This window comes from Carcharhinus amblyrhynchos, chromosome 26 (genome assembly GCF_965287045.1).
Source record: "Carcharhinus amblyrhynchos chromosome 26, sCarAmb.v2.hapA, whole genome shotgun sequence".
Classification (NCBI taxonomy): Eukaryota; Metazoa; Chordata; class Chondrichthyes; order Carcharhiniformes; family Carcharhinidae; genus Carcharhinus; species Carcharhinus amblyrhynchos.
Window position 1 is genome coordinate 41,014,708 of NC_137349.1, and position 18,830 is coordinate 41,033,537.

Sequence of the window (18,830 nt, forward strand, 5' to 3'; positions counted from 1 at the left end):
GTGGCATATTTCCTTCTGTAAAGGACATGAACCAAATGGGCTTTCACAACAATAGTTTCATGGTCATCATTAGACTTAAGTCCAAATATTTTATAGAAGTCAAATCCCATCTGCCATAGTGGGATTCAAACTCAGACCCCCATCTTCAGTCTCTGGATTTAGTTCAGTGACAATATCACTATGTCTCCCCTTATCAGCCCAAGCCTGAAAGTTGGCTAAAGCTTGCTGCTTATGGACTGCTTCACTATCTGAGTCACAAATGGTACTAACCCTATATAAAATCAGTGAACACTTCAACTTCTGACCTTATGATGGAGCTGAGCTTAAAGATGAAGTGACCCAAGTTGATTGTGCCTAAGGCAGTACCCTGAGCAACTCCTGCAGTGATGTCCTAGGTCTGAGATGCTTGACCTCCAATAACTACAACCATCTTCCTTTGTGGTAGGTATGACTCTAACCAATACAGATTTTTCACTGATTCCCATTGACATTATGTAATACAGCACATGATCCAACATACGCTTACATTTGTTGTGGCAGCTTCAGGGGTATCATAAGGAAAGATGATGCATCCTTGATTAAAAGGCTAGCTAGAGTGTCTAATGTGGATGGGTGAGAAAGCAGACATTTTTAGGATTTCAGGATTATATAGTGAGAAAATTATTCATTTTAATGCAGCTCTTGCAGTTGCAGAAGGCCTGACTTGCAGATAGAAAAAAATGTCAAGTCAATGCAAAATCTGAGCAACCAGTTGCAGTTAGACAGGTGGCATTGTGCAGTCTCAATGCAGAAAAAGCAGGTATGAAGGCAGTTCTCAGGCAAGAGAGCCAGGAGATCAAACTTCAAATGGCCACACAAGCATGTTGATCCTACACAAGATCACGTGGAGGCAGTGCTAAATTCAGTGCAAGCATAGTCTCAAAATAATTTCCCCCTAAGAACACATGAATGTATGTGCAGAGCTAAATGTGACATCAGTGTGCAGAACTGACTATTGACTTGCTTTCCACTAAAGATGGTCACTGTTCACTAAGGAACCTTTGCCCAAATAGGCTATTTTATTGGACTATACAAACTACTGAACTATTAAGAGAAATCTCTGACAGGCAAGAAACTCCAGTTACAGAAATGGATCCAGGCGCAACATCTCATCTCAAAAGTTCAAATTTCACGAATATTGGACATGAAAACAGTCGCATCGTACAAATCAGTTCTAGTTCCAAATTTTTTATTCAATCCAAAGCAATTTAAGTAGATGGAATTGGAATTTACTTCATCCACGTGCATGTTATACTGAAGATTTGATAAAAGGAAACATTCATTCAAAAGTCCTCTTGATTTTTGGATACTTTTGAACACAGTTCTATCAAAACTCGTACCTTAGGATAGGCTATACGTTTTTAATTTATTTGATAAAGGAGGTTAGCCACTTCAGCCTTGTTCTAGATATGTCAGAGATGATACACATCCCTATCTGATATGCAAAATGTTACTTCAAAAGACATGATTCCTATATTAATACATTTTCATTGATTTCTACTTGTTATACATTCACATGTCTCTAGGTCCTGAAATCAATCAAGAAAATATTACTCAAACACAACTCTACAAGGGTTTCACATCTTGATGGGGTGGAGGAAACCATTGTGTTAATTTGATTGATGTGCTTTAAATATACTCCTGCATCCCAGTTATCAAATTCAGAGAATGAGGGCTATACCCAAGATAGCATACTCCCTCTGCCTGTTTCACCACCCAGTTCCCCACCATGCACTGTAGCTATGTGATGATGGCAGACTCCACAGTGGTTATGTGAAACTTTAACATTTCAGATTTTGGACAATGGCACAAGTTTAGTACTGAGAATGAGCCACTTTTTATGATATGATGATATTTATCTTTAAGGAAATAGAAGTGAGCAATTCCATAAGATAAAGTGGGAAATGAGATGCTCATATCCTAACTTGCACTAAGTCCCGCTCATCTACATGAACTGCTGGCTGAGCATCACCTCAATTTTAATATTCTTTATCTTTATTTTCAACTGTCTTCAATTTTAATTTCCAATTTTATTCACTTGACCATAGGTAGCCATTGCTTCAACTGGCTAAATCCCAAACGCTAAAATTCCCTCAAACTTCTCTTTCTTCTTTAAGACACTCCTTGAAACCTACCCCTTTGACCAAGTTCTTGGTTACTTGCTCTAATAACACCTTACATCGTTTTATGTCAAACTTTGTTTGAAAATGCTCCAAAGTAGTTTTACCATGTTAAGGCCTGATATAAATGCAAATCAAGAAAAATTAAGCAACAAGGTGTAATAAACTCAATTTGTAATTTATAACTTTAAGGCCAATAATGTTTATTTTTCTATGATCTGAAGACAAGTACAATGAATCAGAATTTTATACTGTTCCCAGGCAATAGGATTAGCAGATATTGTGCAAATAAACTCTTTGGTTTGACAATGTCCTTGTAAAATGGAGGCCAATGGAAAACCCTCAAGTGGCTAGTCATACCTGCCACAAAAGAAAGTGCAATGGGTGTCAGAGGCCAAATATCATTGCCCCCCCAAGGAGATTGTTGCAGTTCCTCAAAAAAGCATCTTCAATTGTTCCATCAATGGTCTTCCCTCTGTCATAAGGGGAGTGGGATTGTACTCTAATTATTCAACAATACTCAGCTTTACTTACAAGTCCTCCAATAATGAAGCAGGCATGAAAGTTTACAAGATGACTTGGACCACATCTAGGCTTGGCCTGATTCATGCCACCTAATTGTCAGGCAATTATCAAAAAGAAACAGCCCAACCACAACTCTAGCTTCAGTGTCACCACCATCACAATTTTGTTGGTCAGAAGCTGAAACAAACCTACAATATCCACACACACTACAAGAACAGGGCAAGGCTGGTCATGCTGTGATAAGGTGGGCAACTTGCTGACACCTCTCACGTTTAACTCCATCAATCAAGACTCAAGTCAAGAACATGAATATTCACCACTCGTCAGAACGATGTGCCACAACACGAAGTCAGACAGCATTCAGTGTTCCCAGATTCAATTTACATCCTCCCCATTATTAACATGCTGTGGCTGCAACATGTAATATTTAAGGGGTGCACTGCAGCAGCTCACCAAGATTATTTACACTGGATCGCCCATATTACCATCCAAAGGAGAGCAATGCCATGGGCAAGGTCAAACTTGCACTTATACAGCTCATTTCATGATCAACAAATGCCTTGAATGAAGTATTTTAAAGGGTAATTTATGTCCTAAAGTAGGAAATGTGACAGCTAATTTGGGTGCAGCAGGTTCCCATGGAGAGAAATGTGATAATCACCTATAAATATTTTTCTGATGTTAACGAAGGATAAACATTGGCCAGGACACCAGGGATAACTCTTGCTCTTCTTCCAGCACTGCCATGAGATCTTTGGCATCCAAAGGTGACTGAGGGGACCGTGGTTTAACACCTCATATGGAAGATGGCACCACCAACCATGTCCTCATTGTTACAACAGAGTGCCAACCTTGATTTGAGCTCAAACCCTGGAGTGGAACGTGAACTCATCTTGTAACTCCATTGCAAGTGTTCTACCAACTGAGTCATAGTATTCCACTGGTGTCAACTATTGCCTCCAAGTCACAAGCCATCATGATTTGAAAACAAAACCTCTCTTTTCCGTGATGCTGGGTCAATACCTTTGACCTGTCTGCAGTGATACAAGGAGAAAGCACACCAGATGTTACAAAAGCTGCAACTAGGACTCAAATAAACTCAACTTTGCCAACATTAGCTATATCCTGAGAACTGAAAAAACATGGTTTTTGATGAAAAAGAAATATCCAAGTTTAATCAAAACAAATTAATTATGTGTGGATGCACTTAAGTATCGATTATCTTGGCTCTTTGGCTACTGTGGTATTATTTAACTCAATAAATGTAGTTGAATCCTTGTTATCTTCCACTTTTTAGATAGGACTTTAAGCATCACACCGCTTTGTCATCCACTTCTATCTCTTTCTCCCCCTCCCAATCACCACCACCACAATTATTACTAAATGCAGAGCTCCACATAAAAATTCTCTGCTGATTTTCACACTCTCCCCATAACTGGAAGGCGAGCCATCTAACAGATAAAGTTTGTTTTCAAAGTAAAGTTTATTTATTAGTCACAAGTAGGCTTACATTCACCCTACTATGAAATTACCGTGAAAATTCCCTAGTCATCACACTCTGGCACTTGTTCGGGTACACTGAGGGAAGAATTTAGCATAACCTGCACATCTTTGACTGTGGCAGTGAACCAGAGCATCTGGAGGAAACACAGGGAGAATGTGGAAACTCCACACAGACAGAGACCCAAACCAGGAGTTGAACCCAGGTCACTGGTGCTGTGAGATAGCAGTGTTAACCACTGTGCCAGTCCACCATAACAGGCCCCAACAGTACATACTTATGGCTTTATCAACACAAATGCCTCGAATGAAGTACTTTAAAGTGTAGTTTATGTCCTAAAGTAGGAAATGTGACAGCTGATTTGCGTGCAGCAGGTTCCCATGGAGAGAAATGTGATAATCACCTAAAAGTATTTTTCTGATGTTAACTGAAGGATAAACATTGGCCAAGACACGAGAGATAACTCCTTACTTTTCTTCCAACATTGCCATAAGACCTTTGACATTCCTTGTAAAGCTCATTAAATCAATAACTGCCTCAAGCAGACAGACAAGAGCACTGGAGATAAGCAATCTTAGTGTCACTGAAACAAAGATGCAGCTAGGGCATTGTCCTAGCAAAGACGTAGAAGCTATTGAAAGGGTACAGAGGAGATTTACAAGGATGTTGCCTGGACTGGGAGGCATGCCTATGAAGTTAGGTTGAGGGAGCTGGGACTCTTTTCCCTGGAGAGACGAAGGTTGAGAGGCGACCTGATAGAAGTTTATAAAATGTTGAGAGGAATAGATAGGGTGGATTCTCAGAGGCTATTTCCCCGGGTTGAAATGGTCGCTACGAGAGGACACAGATTTAAGGTGCGGGGAGGAAAGTACAGAAGTGATGTTAGGGGTAAGTTTTTCACTCAGAGGGTGGTGAGTGAATGGAATCGGCTGCCGTCAGTGGTGGTGGAGGCGAACTCGCTGGGGTCTTTTAAAAGACTTCTGGATGAGTATATGGGGTTTAATGGGATTGGGGGTTATAGATAGGTCTATAGATTGGTAGGTGTTGATGTGATCGGCGCAACTCGTGGGCCGAAGGGCCTGTTTGTGCTGTAGTGTTCTATGTTCTAATATTTGACTGTTGCATGCCATTGACAACATAAGTAAAAACAGTTGCTTCAACACTTGGGTTAGCCTTGCCACTTACAGATTTGGTTACAAATGAATTGACTACCACCTAATTGCACTTTTCACGTTAGTAGTCACTACCCACCCCAACCACTACAGGTCTTCCAAGAATAGACAGTGGCACTTACTGACAGCTCAACGTATATGCAATTATTTCAACTTAGAATGACCGAGAACGTGTGCCTGTGTGAACCTTAACACGTGTAGGATTGATGAATCTACCCAATAGCATAAATAGTGAGAAGAGCAGTAACTCATGACATCACAAACAAAGCTGCCCTGCATTTCTTAACCACTGCAAGAGAAGGTTGTTAGTGTAAACGTTCTTACAAATTGAAAACTGGCTTTCATGGAGACATGAAAAACTGAGGGGGAAATTCTTAACCCATAATTTTATCAATTTAGTGTGTAGCACATAAAGCTTCAATTTATGATTTAAGAACAAAAAGAGTTACAATAGATTTAATCTCAACCTGCATGCAGTAACATAATAGTATTCAAACTTGTTGCCCTGATAATTTGCATTTTCCTTCTTGCATGCTCTCCATTGACCCCACCTGAGTGCAATGAACAGGAACTATTTACCTCAAGGGCCTCTTTGGTAATGGGATATTTCTCCAAGCTGGAGATCACCTCCAGCACTGCCACCATGTTACGGATCTGGAAGAAAGAAACAGGAAACATTAGTGACTGCACTACTCATAGTAGTGAACAGCAGTTGACATTCAGACTTTACAGAAAATGGTCCCAATGTTAAAAACAGTATGCATTAAATGCAACTTCAGTAGAAAAGCAGAGTATTCCGAATTCCAAGGTAGCATTAAATTATGAGCAAATGCTCTTCCAGATTTCAAACCATCAACAACTTGCATTTTTGTAGCATCTTTAAGACGACAAATCATCTTGAGGCATTTCACAGAATTGTTGCCTTATTTAATTATATTTGTCTGGTTAGCAGACTGTCTAGGAACATACTAGGAGCCTTTGTATTGCAGATAGCAGTCTGATGAAGTAGAGATACGTGTCACTAGGAGGCTATTTTTATTCAAACAAACAATTACAGTTGAGTGACAGAGACACAAGTTGCTCCTGTTTGCTCAATAGCTTGGACATGTCAGGGAGGAATATAAAAGCACACAAGCAATTCTTAGGATCTGACCCAATCTTGATGTTTTAAAGAACTTGTTTGGGGTACATCTGTTAATTCAAATTAAATTGTCAAATTAATTTAAGCAATTTAAATAACTAATTTCTTAGCAGCATTTGTATTCAGACAGCTATGAATTGAGTATGCAAAATTTTATACTACCACCGACATAGCAATGACAAACCTGCAAATACTAGTTCACTGTGATGCCATGTGAAGATCTGGAGATACCATGTTAGAGAAAAGTTCTTAGTGCCACACTGATAAATAATCAGGAATATGTGAGCATTCCAAGAAATCAGTATACTGTTTAAAAAATCTAAAAATCTCCAAATCTCAGTAAAATCTAGTCAAACACTGAAGGTCATTTAGCCTGTACCTTCATACAGACGCCTTCCGGATCTTAGGATCTGGTTTGGCTCCCCTTTTTTCCCCCTCAGAAATTGGTGTCACTGCCACTTTCACCCATGTCCTAGTAACAAAGCATTCAAAGGATCATCACAGTCAACGCATCATGCAAAAACACTGAGTGAAGCTAGCCTCCTCTGGGATTCAAAGCGCTTCCTGCAATAAGCAGTCTGACAGCTGTGAGTTTGCATTCAAGGAAGGCTTAGTTTGTTAAGGCAGAGCAGATGAAGCTTTGCTCAACTTGGGGCACATGTCGCACCTCATGTATAAGTCTTCCATATCTACACATCTGTAATAAATAAATCACTGTTTTCCTACATCAACATCCCACACAAAAAATAATAAGCACAAAAGTACAAGTTTAATAAAGAGATTACTACACAGGACAGAAACCTGCTTTGTACAGGTTTCTCTGACATGCATGCTCAAACATCTCCACATCATACTCAAGTTGTCGCAGGTACTTTTTTCTGGCATTTCTAAAAATGAACAGATATTACAATGCAAACCTCCAATCGTTTGTACAAACAATTATTAATCTACAAATGTTACAAAAAGCAGCAGAAAACAGAATCCACAAACAGGGCTAAAGCAGCAGCAAAACCCATTATGAAACTTCACATCAAACAATACAGCAGGGACCAGATTCCTGCCCATGCCGTTTAACAAATGCTGTCCCTGCAGGCTACTACTAACAATATGGATCTCTGTGATTCAGAGATTTTTGAGCAGTGGATACTTGTATATTTTTCATACAACCAAGCAGTAAGATGCCATGACTTCTAAACAGTATTACTCATGGTACAGCAGGCATTAACATTCAGCAGCAAGGACGAAGGAGCAGTATCACATGATGCAAGAGACATTATGGTAAAATGTCTATATCTAGATACTTCTACACAAAATTAATTTTTCTCAAAACATGTCGAGGAGCAGGAAGAAAGAGGAAAGGGGAAAACCTATACAATAAATCTGAAATTACTAGCTAAGGGTTCTCTCCTCCCCATTCCCAAATTGTTTCCCCATTTTCCTGAAAGCGTTCTCATAACCAACGGCATTCCAATACCTTACCCAAAAGGCCATGCTTCACATGAAACTAAGCAGCCAGTGTCAGAAGGTGGTGTGAACAGAGTCTGATTCAATCCTCACCAGGCAACCACCGATTCATTCTTTGGTAGGTATCATGCAATGGCAATAAGGAGCAGGAGCCCTTTTTGCTTGTGTCTCGATCTCCTAGCTTGGGAGGTCAAAACCATTGTACTCGGTTAGGTTAACAGCACAAATTAGGTACTGACATGGGATTCTTCAATCAGAAAGATTCAGACAAGCACCAACACATGCATTTCTGCAACAGGCTTGGAAGAGTGCTTGGGTGATGGCTAACGTGAATCTGAAAATCTGCCTTAGATTTCATACAGATACTGCTCATATTATTTATTGGCTAATATTAAAGCTGTTTCTAAACTTGTGCCTTATGGCAATTCACAGATGACTGACTGCTCAATGAATCCAAGTCTCGAACCAGGAAGAGTGATAAATTCCAATAGCCACTTAAGGCAAAGAGCCAATTTGAAGATCCAGCACAGCATTTCTATGGTCAGCTGTTGACAAGGGAGGAAAGAAATGGAATAATATTCCTCTTCTGAAAGTGGAGGAGTGATCAGAACAATTACAAACTTTCCTCTCCACTGACAGTAATATTTTCTTTCAGCAAAATCAGTTGTTGCTATAAAGAGTTCTGGCCTCAGAACTCTCCATTCATCTGACGAAGAGGGAGTCCCCTCGAAAGCTTGTGAGTTTACTATCAAATAAATCGGTTGGACTAAAACTTGGTGTTGTCAGACTTTTTACTGTGTTTATCCCAGTCCAACGCCGGCACATCCTCATCATAACCAGAACTGTACACAGTGCTCCAACTGTGGTATCACCAAAGTTCTATACAACTCCATCATGACCCTTCTGCTTTTGTACCCCCAATGATAAAGGTAAACGTGCTGTATGCTTTTTTCACCACCCTATTAACCTCCCTTTCCACCTTCAGAGATCTATGGACAAACACACCAAGGTCCCTTTGTTCTTCAGAACTTAGTGCCAGACCTTTCATAGTATACTTCCTTGTCCAAAGTGCGTCACCTCGTACGTTTCAGGGTTAAATCCCATCTGCCACTTAACCACCCATTTGACCATCTCGTCTATATCTTTCTGCAGCCCAAGACACTCATTGTTAACTACTGAGCTAATCTGTGTGTCATCGGCACAATCTGCATGTCATCGGTGATCCCCCCCGCCACATAGTCATCTATGCCATTTATATAACTGACAAACAATAGGGGGCCCAGCATGGATCCCTGTGGTATGGCACTGGTCACTGGCTTCCAGTCACTGATAACAGTAAGAAGTTTCACAACGCCAGGTTAAAGTCCAACCAGTTTATTTGATAATAACCCAAGTCCAACACCGGCATCTCTACATCATTCCAGTCACTAAAGCAGTCTGTGGCCACCCTCTGTCCCTATCGCTAACTAAGGAGTCTCACAACACCTTACTGTGCTTATCCCAGTCCATCTCCACATCATCCTACTGCTAAGCAAATTATGAATATGCCTTGTCAGATCACCCTGAATTCCACGTGCATTTGTCTTCTTAATAAGTTTCCCATGTGGTACTTTGTCAAAGACTTTGCTGTATTTCATGTAAACTACATCAACTGCACTACCCTCATCCACACGCTTTATTACATGCTCAAAAAATTTAATCACATTTGTTAGGCGTGACCTCCCATTGACAAAACCATGATCAAACCTTGCCTCTCCAAATGGAGATAGATTATCTCCTTCAGAATCTTCTCCCGTGGTAAACATCGTTCAACATATCCTTGCTTTCAGTGGCCCACATCAGGATTTGGGATCATGGAAACAGTGGCTTTTTTGTCATATAAATAAATACTGGTTTGCAATTATCAGAACATACTCTTGGGTTTACCAGGAAACTTTAAAATTGCTTTTACTCCATTCTTAAAGCTACGAAGCCAAAGCTCAGAGTGGACGGGGCAGACTAGAATCCATTTTAACATTACGCTAATGTTAAAGGCAGGGAATGATCAAGAAGGCAAACGTATAAGATAATGTAAGGGATGGATAAGGTAGAGGTAGGGAGATTCTTCCTGCTTAGAAAGGATAGCAGGACTAGAGGGCACAGCCTCAAGAGTGGGGAGGTGTAGAGTGGAGTTTAGATCGGAGTTGAGGAGGAACTTCACTCAAAGGGTGGTGAATCTAAGGGTTATGGGGAAAGAGCGGGAAAGTGGAACTGATCCACTTCAGATCAGCCATGATCTTATTGAATGGCAGGGCAGGCTCAAAGGGCTAGATGGCCGAGACCTGCTCCTATTTCTTATGTTCTTATTCCTTGTTTGCTCAAAAAAAAACACAAATTCAAATTCCAAATGAATCCAATTCATAGTCCTCATTTGAGAGGCAAACAAGATAAGGCACTGCACACCATGTTGGGCTTGACCTGACACTTGATCTTACCCAGAGGTACCAGGAAAACATTCCCCACCCTCTAGATGTTTTAAAAAGTCACTGCCATGACATCAATGCAAAACGAGTGCCCACCTACTTTTTACAAGTTTGAAATATTGTTCAGAGGGCAACTGAAAGCAGAATCTATATTTAGGATTCTTCTGAACACATTTAAATAAATCAGTTTAGAGATGGCCATGTAATAAGACCCACTACCACTGAAGTTACAAGATTCTGTTTGGGAATGGGGCTTCTTGGTTTTGCATGGTTTCAAAACGCTTCGCAAAAGGCTAAAAATTGTAACTTGTAAGATTCAGGTGGGAGGACAAGACTGAGCTCCATCCAAGCATGAGCAATGAAAATGTCACAAGCTGAAATACAATTAGAACTCTGAAATTCTCATAGTGGACCTTTAAAGAAAAGCAAACTTAGAACGAAACAACTGTAGATCCATCGAGAGTTCTCTAATTCATTCCCAGGTTGCTCTCCTTGAACAAGTTTTAGATAGTGACAGTGTGCTCAGTGTTTACCCAAGCTGTTATGGGAAATCTCCAGGTGCATGATTCACCTGGTTGTGTTCTCTCTCAAAAACACTAGAACAATGCTGATCAGCTGGGGAAAATTCTATCCAAATCACAGCTTGCTAGAGCATCACCTTGGGAGCAAGGATGTTTATTTCACAAGTATTTGGCTCGACAGGGTGGGGGGTGGGAGGGGGAAGAGAGGAAGAGAGAGAGATATCTAAGTCCCTTACAAATTCCTGATTTTAATTTTGGGCAAAAATCACTAATTACCTGAAGGCAGTCAGTGTTGCTGTGGTTGTTTCACTGGTGCCAGTGTCCTAACACAAGTCTTTATTCTTCATTTACAAGTCTGGTGAATTATAGGCTATTAAACTGCAAAGAGGCTGATGGGTAGATTGAGCTTTAATCAAGGAAAGTATGCTTTGCCACAGGAGAGAATTCTTCCCCTGACAAATCCTGGGTACAGTGAAAATAGAAATGTGGACAAACTCAAGCAGGTTTGCAGTGTGGCATGGTGGTTAGCACTGCTGCCTCTCAGCATCAGGAGCCCAGGATCAATTCCAGCCTTGGGTGACTGTGTGGAGTTTGCACATTCTCCACATGTCTACATGGGTTTCCTCCAGGTGCTCTGATTTCCTCCCACAGTCCAAGGATGTGCAAGTTATGTTCATAGAATCATAGACACTCAACAGTGCAGAAAAAAGCCATTTGGCCCATCGAGTCTGCACCGACCACAGTCCCACCCAGGCCCTACACATTTACCCACTAACCTACACATCTCAGGACACTAAGGGGCAATTTTAGCATGGCCAATCAACCTAATCCGCACATCTTTGGACAGTGGGAGGAAACCGGAGCACCCGGAGGAAACCCACGCAGACACGAGGAGAATGTTGATTAGCCATCTTAAATTGCCATTTAGTTTCTAAAGATACGGTTGGTTAGGATTAATAGGATAAATACATGACATTACAGGGAGAGTCTGGCTGGGATGTTCTTTCAGAGTTGGCGCAGATTCAATGGGGCAAATGGCCTCCTTCTGCACTGTAAGGATTCTATGATTGTAGGCCTAGCAGCATCTTGGAAACAAGGTTCATGTCTTGAATTCACATGACTTCTTCAGAGCTAAAAGCTGAACCATGGATACAGTGACTAGAGGATGCAGTCTCAACACCACGATAAAGCCCAACAGGTTTATTTGGCAGCGCTAGTTTTCAGAGCCTCAATCTCCTTCGTCAGGTGAGTGAAGACTTGTGTTCACAAACAGGGCGTATAAAAAGAGACAAACTCAATTTACAAAATAATGGTTTGAATGTGCGTCTTTACAGGTAATCAAGTCTTAACGGTTCAGACAATGTGAGTGGAGAGAGGGTTAAGCACAGGTTAAAGAGATGCGTATTGTCTCTCGACAGGACAGTTAGATTTTGCAAGCCCAGACAATTTGTGGGGGTTACAGATAGTGTGACATGAACCCAAAATCCTGGCTGAAGCTGTCCTCGTGCGCGGAACTTGGTTATCAGTTTCTGCTTCAGTTTAGCAAAGACTGATAGGCAAGTTCCGCACACGAGGACAGCTTCAACCAGGATTTTGGGTTCATGTCACACTATCTATAACCCCCAAAATCTCACTAGCTGTCCTGGCTAGAGACAATACACGACTCTTCAACCTGTGCTTAACCCCCTCTCTATTCACATTATCTGTACCTTTAAGACTTGATTACCTGTAAAAACTCGCATTCCAAGCATTATCTTATAAATTGCGTTTGTCTCTTTATACGCCCTGTTTGTGAACACAAGTCTTCACTCACCTGACGGAGGAGATTGAGGCTCCGAAAACTAGTACTGCCAAATAAACCTGTTGGGCTTTATCCTGGTGTTGAGAGACTTGTTACTGTGCTTACTCCAGTCCAACACCGGCATCTCTGCATTACAGTGACTATGCCTGATGGCTGAGAGCTGGAGATCAGAGATGCTGATCTTATCCATAGAACCATTAAATCAAAGTGCAGAGTGGTTAAACTCTATATGCACAATTACAAGTGGTGTGTTACACCATGAGGCAGCTTTGGGACATAATGTGCATTAACCATATGGCAGAAACAGATTTCATAGTGATGTTCAAAAGAAAACTGGATAAATCCTTGGAATGAAAACTTAAGGGTTAGGGCAAAAAAAAAGAGGGGGAGTGGGAACTATGATAAGCTCTTACAAGAGTTAACTCAGGCATAATGGATGAATGGCCTTATTGGGGTAAGGTTCTACGATTCCAAGATAAAAGCGCCACTACAGCCAACGGAAAGAAATGTAAAGGAATACCTTTTTGTACTATAAACTAGGGAGGCACAAGTATAAGGATGAATATTGAGACTGTACTGCCAGAATGTCAGATGAACAGGCAATATTTTCTAAACTTGCAAAATATCTCATCTATTTTCATACCAACTTCAGTATTTAAAGTGTGAAAAAATTCCCTCAAACAATTGGTTGTGGACCAACTTCCAGGGTCAGGTCTAAGTGTTATTAGTTAGGATTCCTTCCCGAGTTCAGATACAATCGCCGGTTGATGGCAACAAAATTACTTCCTAGTGTAAGATAGGTCTCAACCACTCAAGTGCTAGTCAGAATAAGCAAAAAACCTAAAGAATATCTATCAAATAACAAGTTTACCCCTATCCTAGCAGCCCAATTATAATTGTCAAAAGGCCCCAAAAGCAAGCTGATATTAGGAATTTTTCACTTTTCATTTGCCAAATGCTAAAAGCCACTTTTTCAAAAACTGACCATTGGTATTTACTTAAATTATTCACCATTTCATATGGAATTCTTGTGTCCAGAATATATTGACCGCACTATCATCTAGCCATTATAGCAATACGTTACCTTTCTGCCTCATCTTATCACAAATACATCTGCAGCCAACACAAATGTCAAAAAATAACATCCTATGAGATTATCCTGCATCCTCTAACAGACCAATCACAGCAGAAGTCACCAATTAGACCAACTGGCAGGAATTGACACACAGGAATCTGTTCTTATAAGAACAGAGAATGAACCAAAAGGGATATTCCCAAAGATCCCAGGACAAGGGTATCTTTAACACATGTTGATCAGAAAATAACCAATGCTGAGACATACATTAGGGAATTAATTTCAATACAAATACAAAAGATTAGCAGATAAATTTGCTTTTTATCCATCAGTTCTTCCCTTTGCAAAAGTAATTCATTGATCAGGGGCATCACTGTCAGTTTTATTGGGAAATGTTGAGTTGCTGCTTTTATCCACCATAGGCTTGTGGTGACCATACTTCAAAACTTTGAGGCAGGAAGTTCCAATATTTTGATCCAATGACAGCAAAGCGATGTCTACATTTCCAAGGCATGATGGTATGGCTGAGACAGGAACTTGCAAAGGGTGGTGTTTGCATACACCCGCTCCATTATCCTTCTTGGCAGTGGTAGTAGGATTGAGAAGTGCTGTGAAGCTCAGCAATTTGCTGTGCACATTCCAGCCAAGTGCACCAGCAATGGAGGAAGTGAACATTTAAAATGAAGAATGGGGCTCCAATCCAGCAAAGTGATTTGTCCTGAGTGGTGTTGAGCTTCTTGGGGGTTGCTGGAATTCCCTTCACTTAGACTAATCACACTGAAGTTCTACAAGTGGGAAAAGTTTGATTTGAGAGATAATTCACTGCAACCTCTGATCTGCTCACGGCCACACAGTATTTATATGGCTGGTCTAATTCATTTTCTGGTCAAATGTAACCCCTCAAGACGTTGATCGAGGGGTGGGGGAAATTTGGTGATAGTAATGTCTTGAATTCCAAGGAGAGGTGTTTAGACTCTTGTTGAAAATGATCATTGCCAGGCACCTGTATGACGCAAGTGTTACTTGTTACTAAGGGCCCAAACCTGAATGTTGCCCAGATCTTACTGCATGCAAACATGGACTATTTCAGTACCTGAGTCATCACAGAACACTAAATCAAGAACAAAAGTTTCAAAACTGTGTTGTCAGCCAGGAGCCAACGTAGGTAGGTCATTTAGCATAGTGGGTTGGATGTATGTAACTTGCTGCAAATTAATCAGAATCCCTATAGTTCAGAAGGAGGCCATTCAGCCCACTAAGTCTGCACTGACCTTACCAAGAACCACCCCCACTCTACCCACAGAATGCCACACATTTACCCTGCTATTCCCCCTAACGTACACATCTTGGGACACTCAGGCATTTCAGAATGGCCAATCCACTTTACTTACACATTTTTGGACTGAGGAAATTGGAACACTGAGGAAATCCATGCAGACACTGGGGGAATATATGAAGTCACTTAAGGCTGGAATTGAACCCAGTGCTAATCACTGTGCCACTCAGAATATGGGAGGCCAGCTAGCAGAGCAATAGAACAGTGAATTTAGAGCTAACAACAGCATAGATGTAGATTGCAGATGAGCCCATATAGGCAAGATACTTCGATCATAGAAACCCTACAGTGCAGAAAGAGGCCATTGGGCCCTTCAAAACCACAATCCCACCCAGGCCCTATCCCCATATCTCTACATATTTACCTGCTAATCGCATCTCAGGACACTAAGGAGCAATGTTTTTGCATGGCCAATCGCATTAACCTGCACATCTTTGAACTGTGGGAAGAAACCGGAGGACCTGGAGGAAACCCACACAGACATGAGGAGAATACGCAAACTCCACACTGACAAGCTATTAGGATCAAACAGAATTCAAAAATAATGAAATGCCTCGATTTATTCTTGCAGTATTTTTGGGGTCGGACAGAGAGAGGACATAGCCTCTTTTTTGTGCTCAGCCACTTTTCATTTGGCTAATGTCCAATCTTGTTGTCCTTTGTGATGCCTTGCCCTTATATCATGGTTTGTCGTCGTCTTGTCCCCTGGGGTTTTTCCATTTGTATTCATGTTAGTCTGTTTGTGCGGAGGGTAGACAGGTGGGTATTTTGTTAGGGAACAGGCTGAAGTTTGTGCCTAAGGAACAGTTAATGTTCGGGATCAAGGCAATTGTTTTGATCTTCCAAATTTAAATATAGGAAGTTGTTCGATCAGAACTGGGTATTGGACATTCAGCATGACAGATGTATGTGTTCTGTACTGTAAACATCTTCACTTTAACTAATCCCTTGGAACCTCATCCAAGCTTTTCAACCCAAAGAACTTAAATCAATGGACCAGCCGAAGAGGGTTATACCCTGCAAGTAACACCAATGCCAACAAATGAATGATTTCAAATTTTATACAACACAGCCTGCCTAAACAAAAAATTCCTCTCGGATCCACTCGATCCCTACACACTAGCACCTTCCACATAATCCTCTGTCATGTATGCTATGTAAATCAATGCACAGATCAATCCCAAAACACCAAATACTGCACCTTAATCCAGATGTTGCTTCATGAATTCCCACTGTCCCATCTTTACTCACTCAACTCCTTTAATACCCATGTTCCAGCAGCCTTCCATTTCCTGAATCTTATAGTTTTCAGCTTTCAACTAAACCTAGTTTCACCATATAGACCTTAATTCACTGCTCTCCCACATCCTTCAGCCTCGACTAACAACTGTGTCTCAGTCATCTTGAACCCAGGCCCTACTTGAAGAAAATAATAAATTTGCTGAGATCTAGTACGGAGCAATCATTCATTATCTACCGAAACACACTTAATACATCTTTTCATTACAGTTCCTATTTTCAGCATTGTAGTAACTGGAATTACATTTTAATTTCATGCCAATATTACTATTGGGTTTTGTCAATGCAAGCAAGGCTAGTCATTGAAATAACATTTATGGAAATTACCAAAATTATTTAGGGATCGAGAGAAATTCAATGACCAGTAAGAATTATGATAGACTTAATTCTACTGTTTCAATATTTATTCTTTAAATATTTCTTGGGAATTTCCATTTTAAAAAAGATGGGAAACAACCAGTGGAAACTCCCTCAAACATCAGAAAAGATCAATTGAGATTAATTCTAAAATACTTGACCAATCTATATGAAAAATGTGTTATTTAACAGAGGAAGTAAAGTTAAACAAGAGCTCAAGAACACAGAGTTTCAGGTCAAGCTGTTAGCACTTCAAGGCTGCTCTGCCACTCAAAAGTTATGACTGATCATCATCATCAATTGCACCTTCCCACAATATTCCCCTTTCCTCTTGTACTATCTGACTTCGATGTACTCAATGACCATGCATCCAAATATCAAAAAAACTCACTATGTTCCTTGAAAAAATTTCTCACCTCAGTCCTAAACGGTTTTCCCAGCCAGACAAAACAAGGCTAGCCACATTATCTGCCCTAACAAGCCTCATTTCCCTTAGTGTTGTCATTCGCCAATAAAATTAAATCTTTCACCTTAACCTTTTGCACAATTCATAAACCAGGGCTTTAGGGTCTATTTAAAGCAAAGTCTTTCCATAGCATAAAACATTAGCTCTTATACATTTCTTGCTGAAGACTGTTCTGCAAATACTGTTATTCTCAGAGACTCCAACTTTAAAACATTGTTAATTACTCCTCAGTAATTAACAGTGTGATCATTGCTATTTTTCTGCATTAAGAACAAAACATACAAGTCACCAATACAGGGAAAAAATGGTGAATAGCTCTTCAATATACATGATTCACACTAAGTATATGCAAGGCCAGAATAAAAATTTGGTGATTAATAAATGGACTACATGACAGTTTGAACACCTAAGATGCTGAAAACACAACTTAAGATGCATCACAGTGATGTAGCACTAAGTACAGGTCTTAGTATCTGTGTGGCATTACCTGGTTTACAACTGATCACAGTGTCCTTGATTTGGAGTTTTTGGGGGTGCAGGGAAAGAAATAAATTTGCCAAAATTCTCTTTCTTGATTACTATTCAGTAACCCCCACTACAAGTGCATGTACATGCAAGGAAGAATCAGACTCAACTGGGATTCCCTCCATGATTAAACAACCTACACAATTTAAACTCACAGGGACAGTCACAGACACATAACTTTAAAAAACCTCTTCACTGGTACAAGAAAGTCTGTATGGTAGGATGAAAAGTGAAGCAATTCAATCTGAAACTAGAGTCCAAAACCTAAAAGGAAACTACAAAGGTATAAACTGTGAGCTAGCTACAATAGATTGGGGAACTTCACTAAAGGGCCATAATGATGAATTGACAATGGTGAATATTTAAAGAACAAATGCATGCATTGCAACTATTAGACAATAATTGTCTCATAATTGGGTGGCACAGTGACATAGTTGTTAGCACTGCTGCCTCAGCATTAGGGAATCAGGTTCAATTCTGGCCTTGGGTCACTGTCTGCAGAGTTTGCATGTTCAGACACCCTGCGCTTCCTGGCAAAAAACACAACAGAAAAAGCATCCAACCATGAATAACAAAATAAAGCACAGCATTAGATCCAAAGAAGATCCATAAAAGTTGCTGGAATACATTGCAATGCTGGATTGGGAGCAGCTTAAAATTCTGCAAAGGATTGAGATTGATGAGGGGGAAATTAGAGAACAAGTGTAAAAATGCAAGGAACATAAAAGCTTCAATGAGTATGTTAAGAAAAAGATTAGTGAAGACAAATGTAGGTCCCTTGCAGTCCAAAACAGGAAAATTTATAATGGAGAACAAAGAAATGGAAGAGCAAGTTAAATTACTACTTTTAGTTCTGCCTTCCTGGAAGATAATACACAATTTCCTAGAAATGCTAGAGAGCCAGAGGGTGGTGAGACACGAAATTGGAGGAAATTATCAGTAAATAAGTAGAGAAATCAATGGATTACCATTCCAAGATACTAAAAAAGTGACCGCCGAAGTAGCTGGTTGTCATTCAAAATTCTG

The 18,830-nt window shown here is 40.3% G+C and overlaps 1 protein-coding gene across 1 annotated transcript in view; it reads right to left on the bottom strand.

Annotated features, from left to right (window-relative positions):
• The window catches only part of LOC145358751 (mediator of RNA polymerase II transcription subunit 26-like), a 182,867-nt gene that overhangs the window by 25,943 nt on the left and 138,094 nt on the right, over positions 1-18,830 (bottom strand). Inside the window, exon 2 of the mRNA XM_080213011.1 lies at positions 5,937-6,011. Coding sequence (XP_080069137.1) covers positions 5,937-6,011 — 75 coding nt within the window. The remainder of the gene's footprint in view (positions 1-5,936; positions 6,012-18,830) is intronic.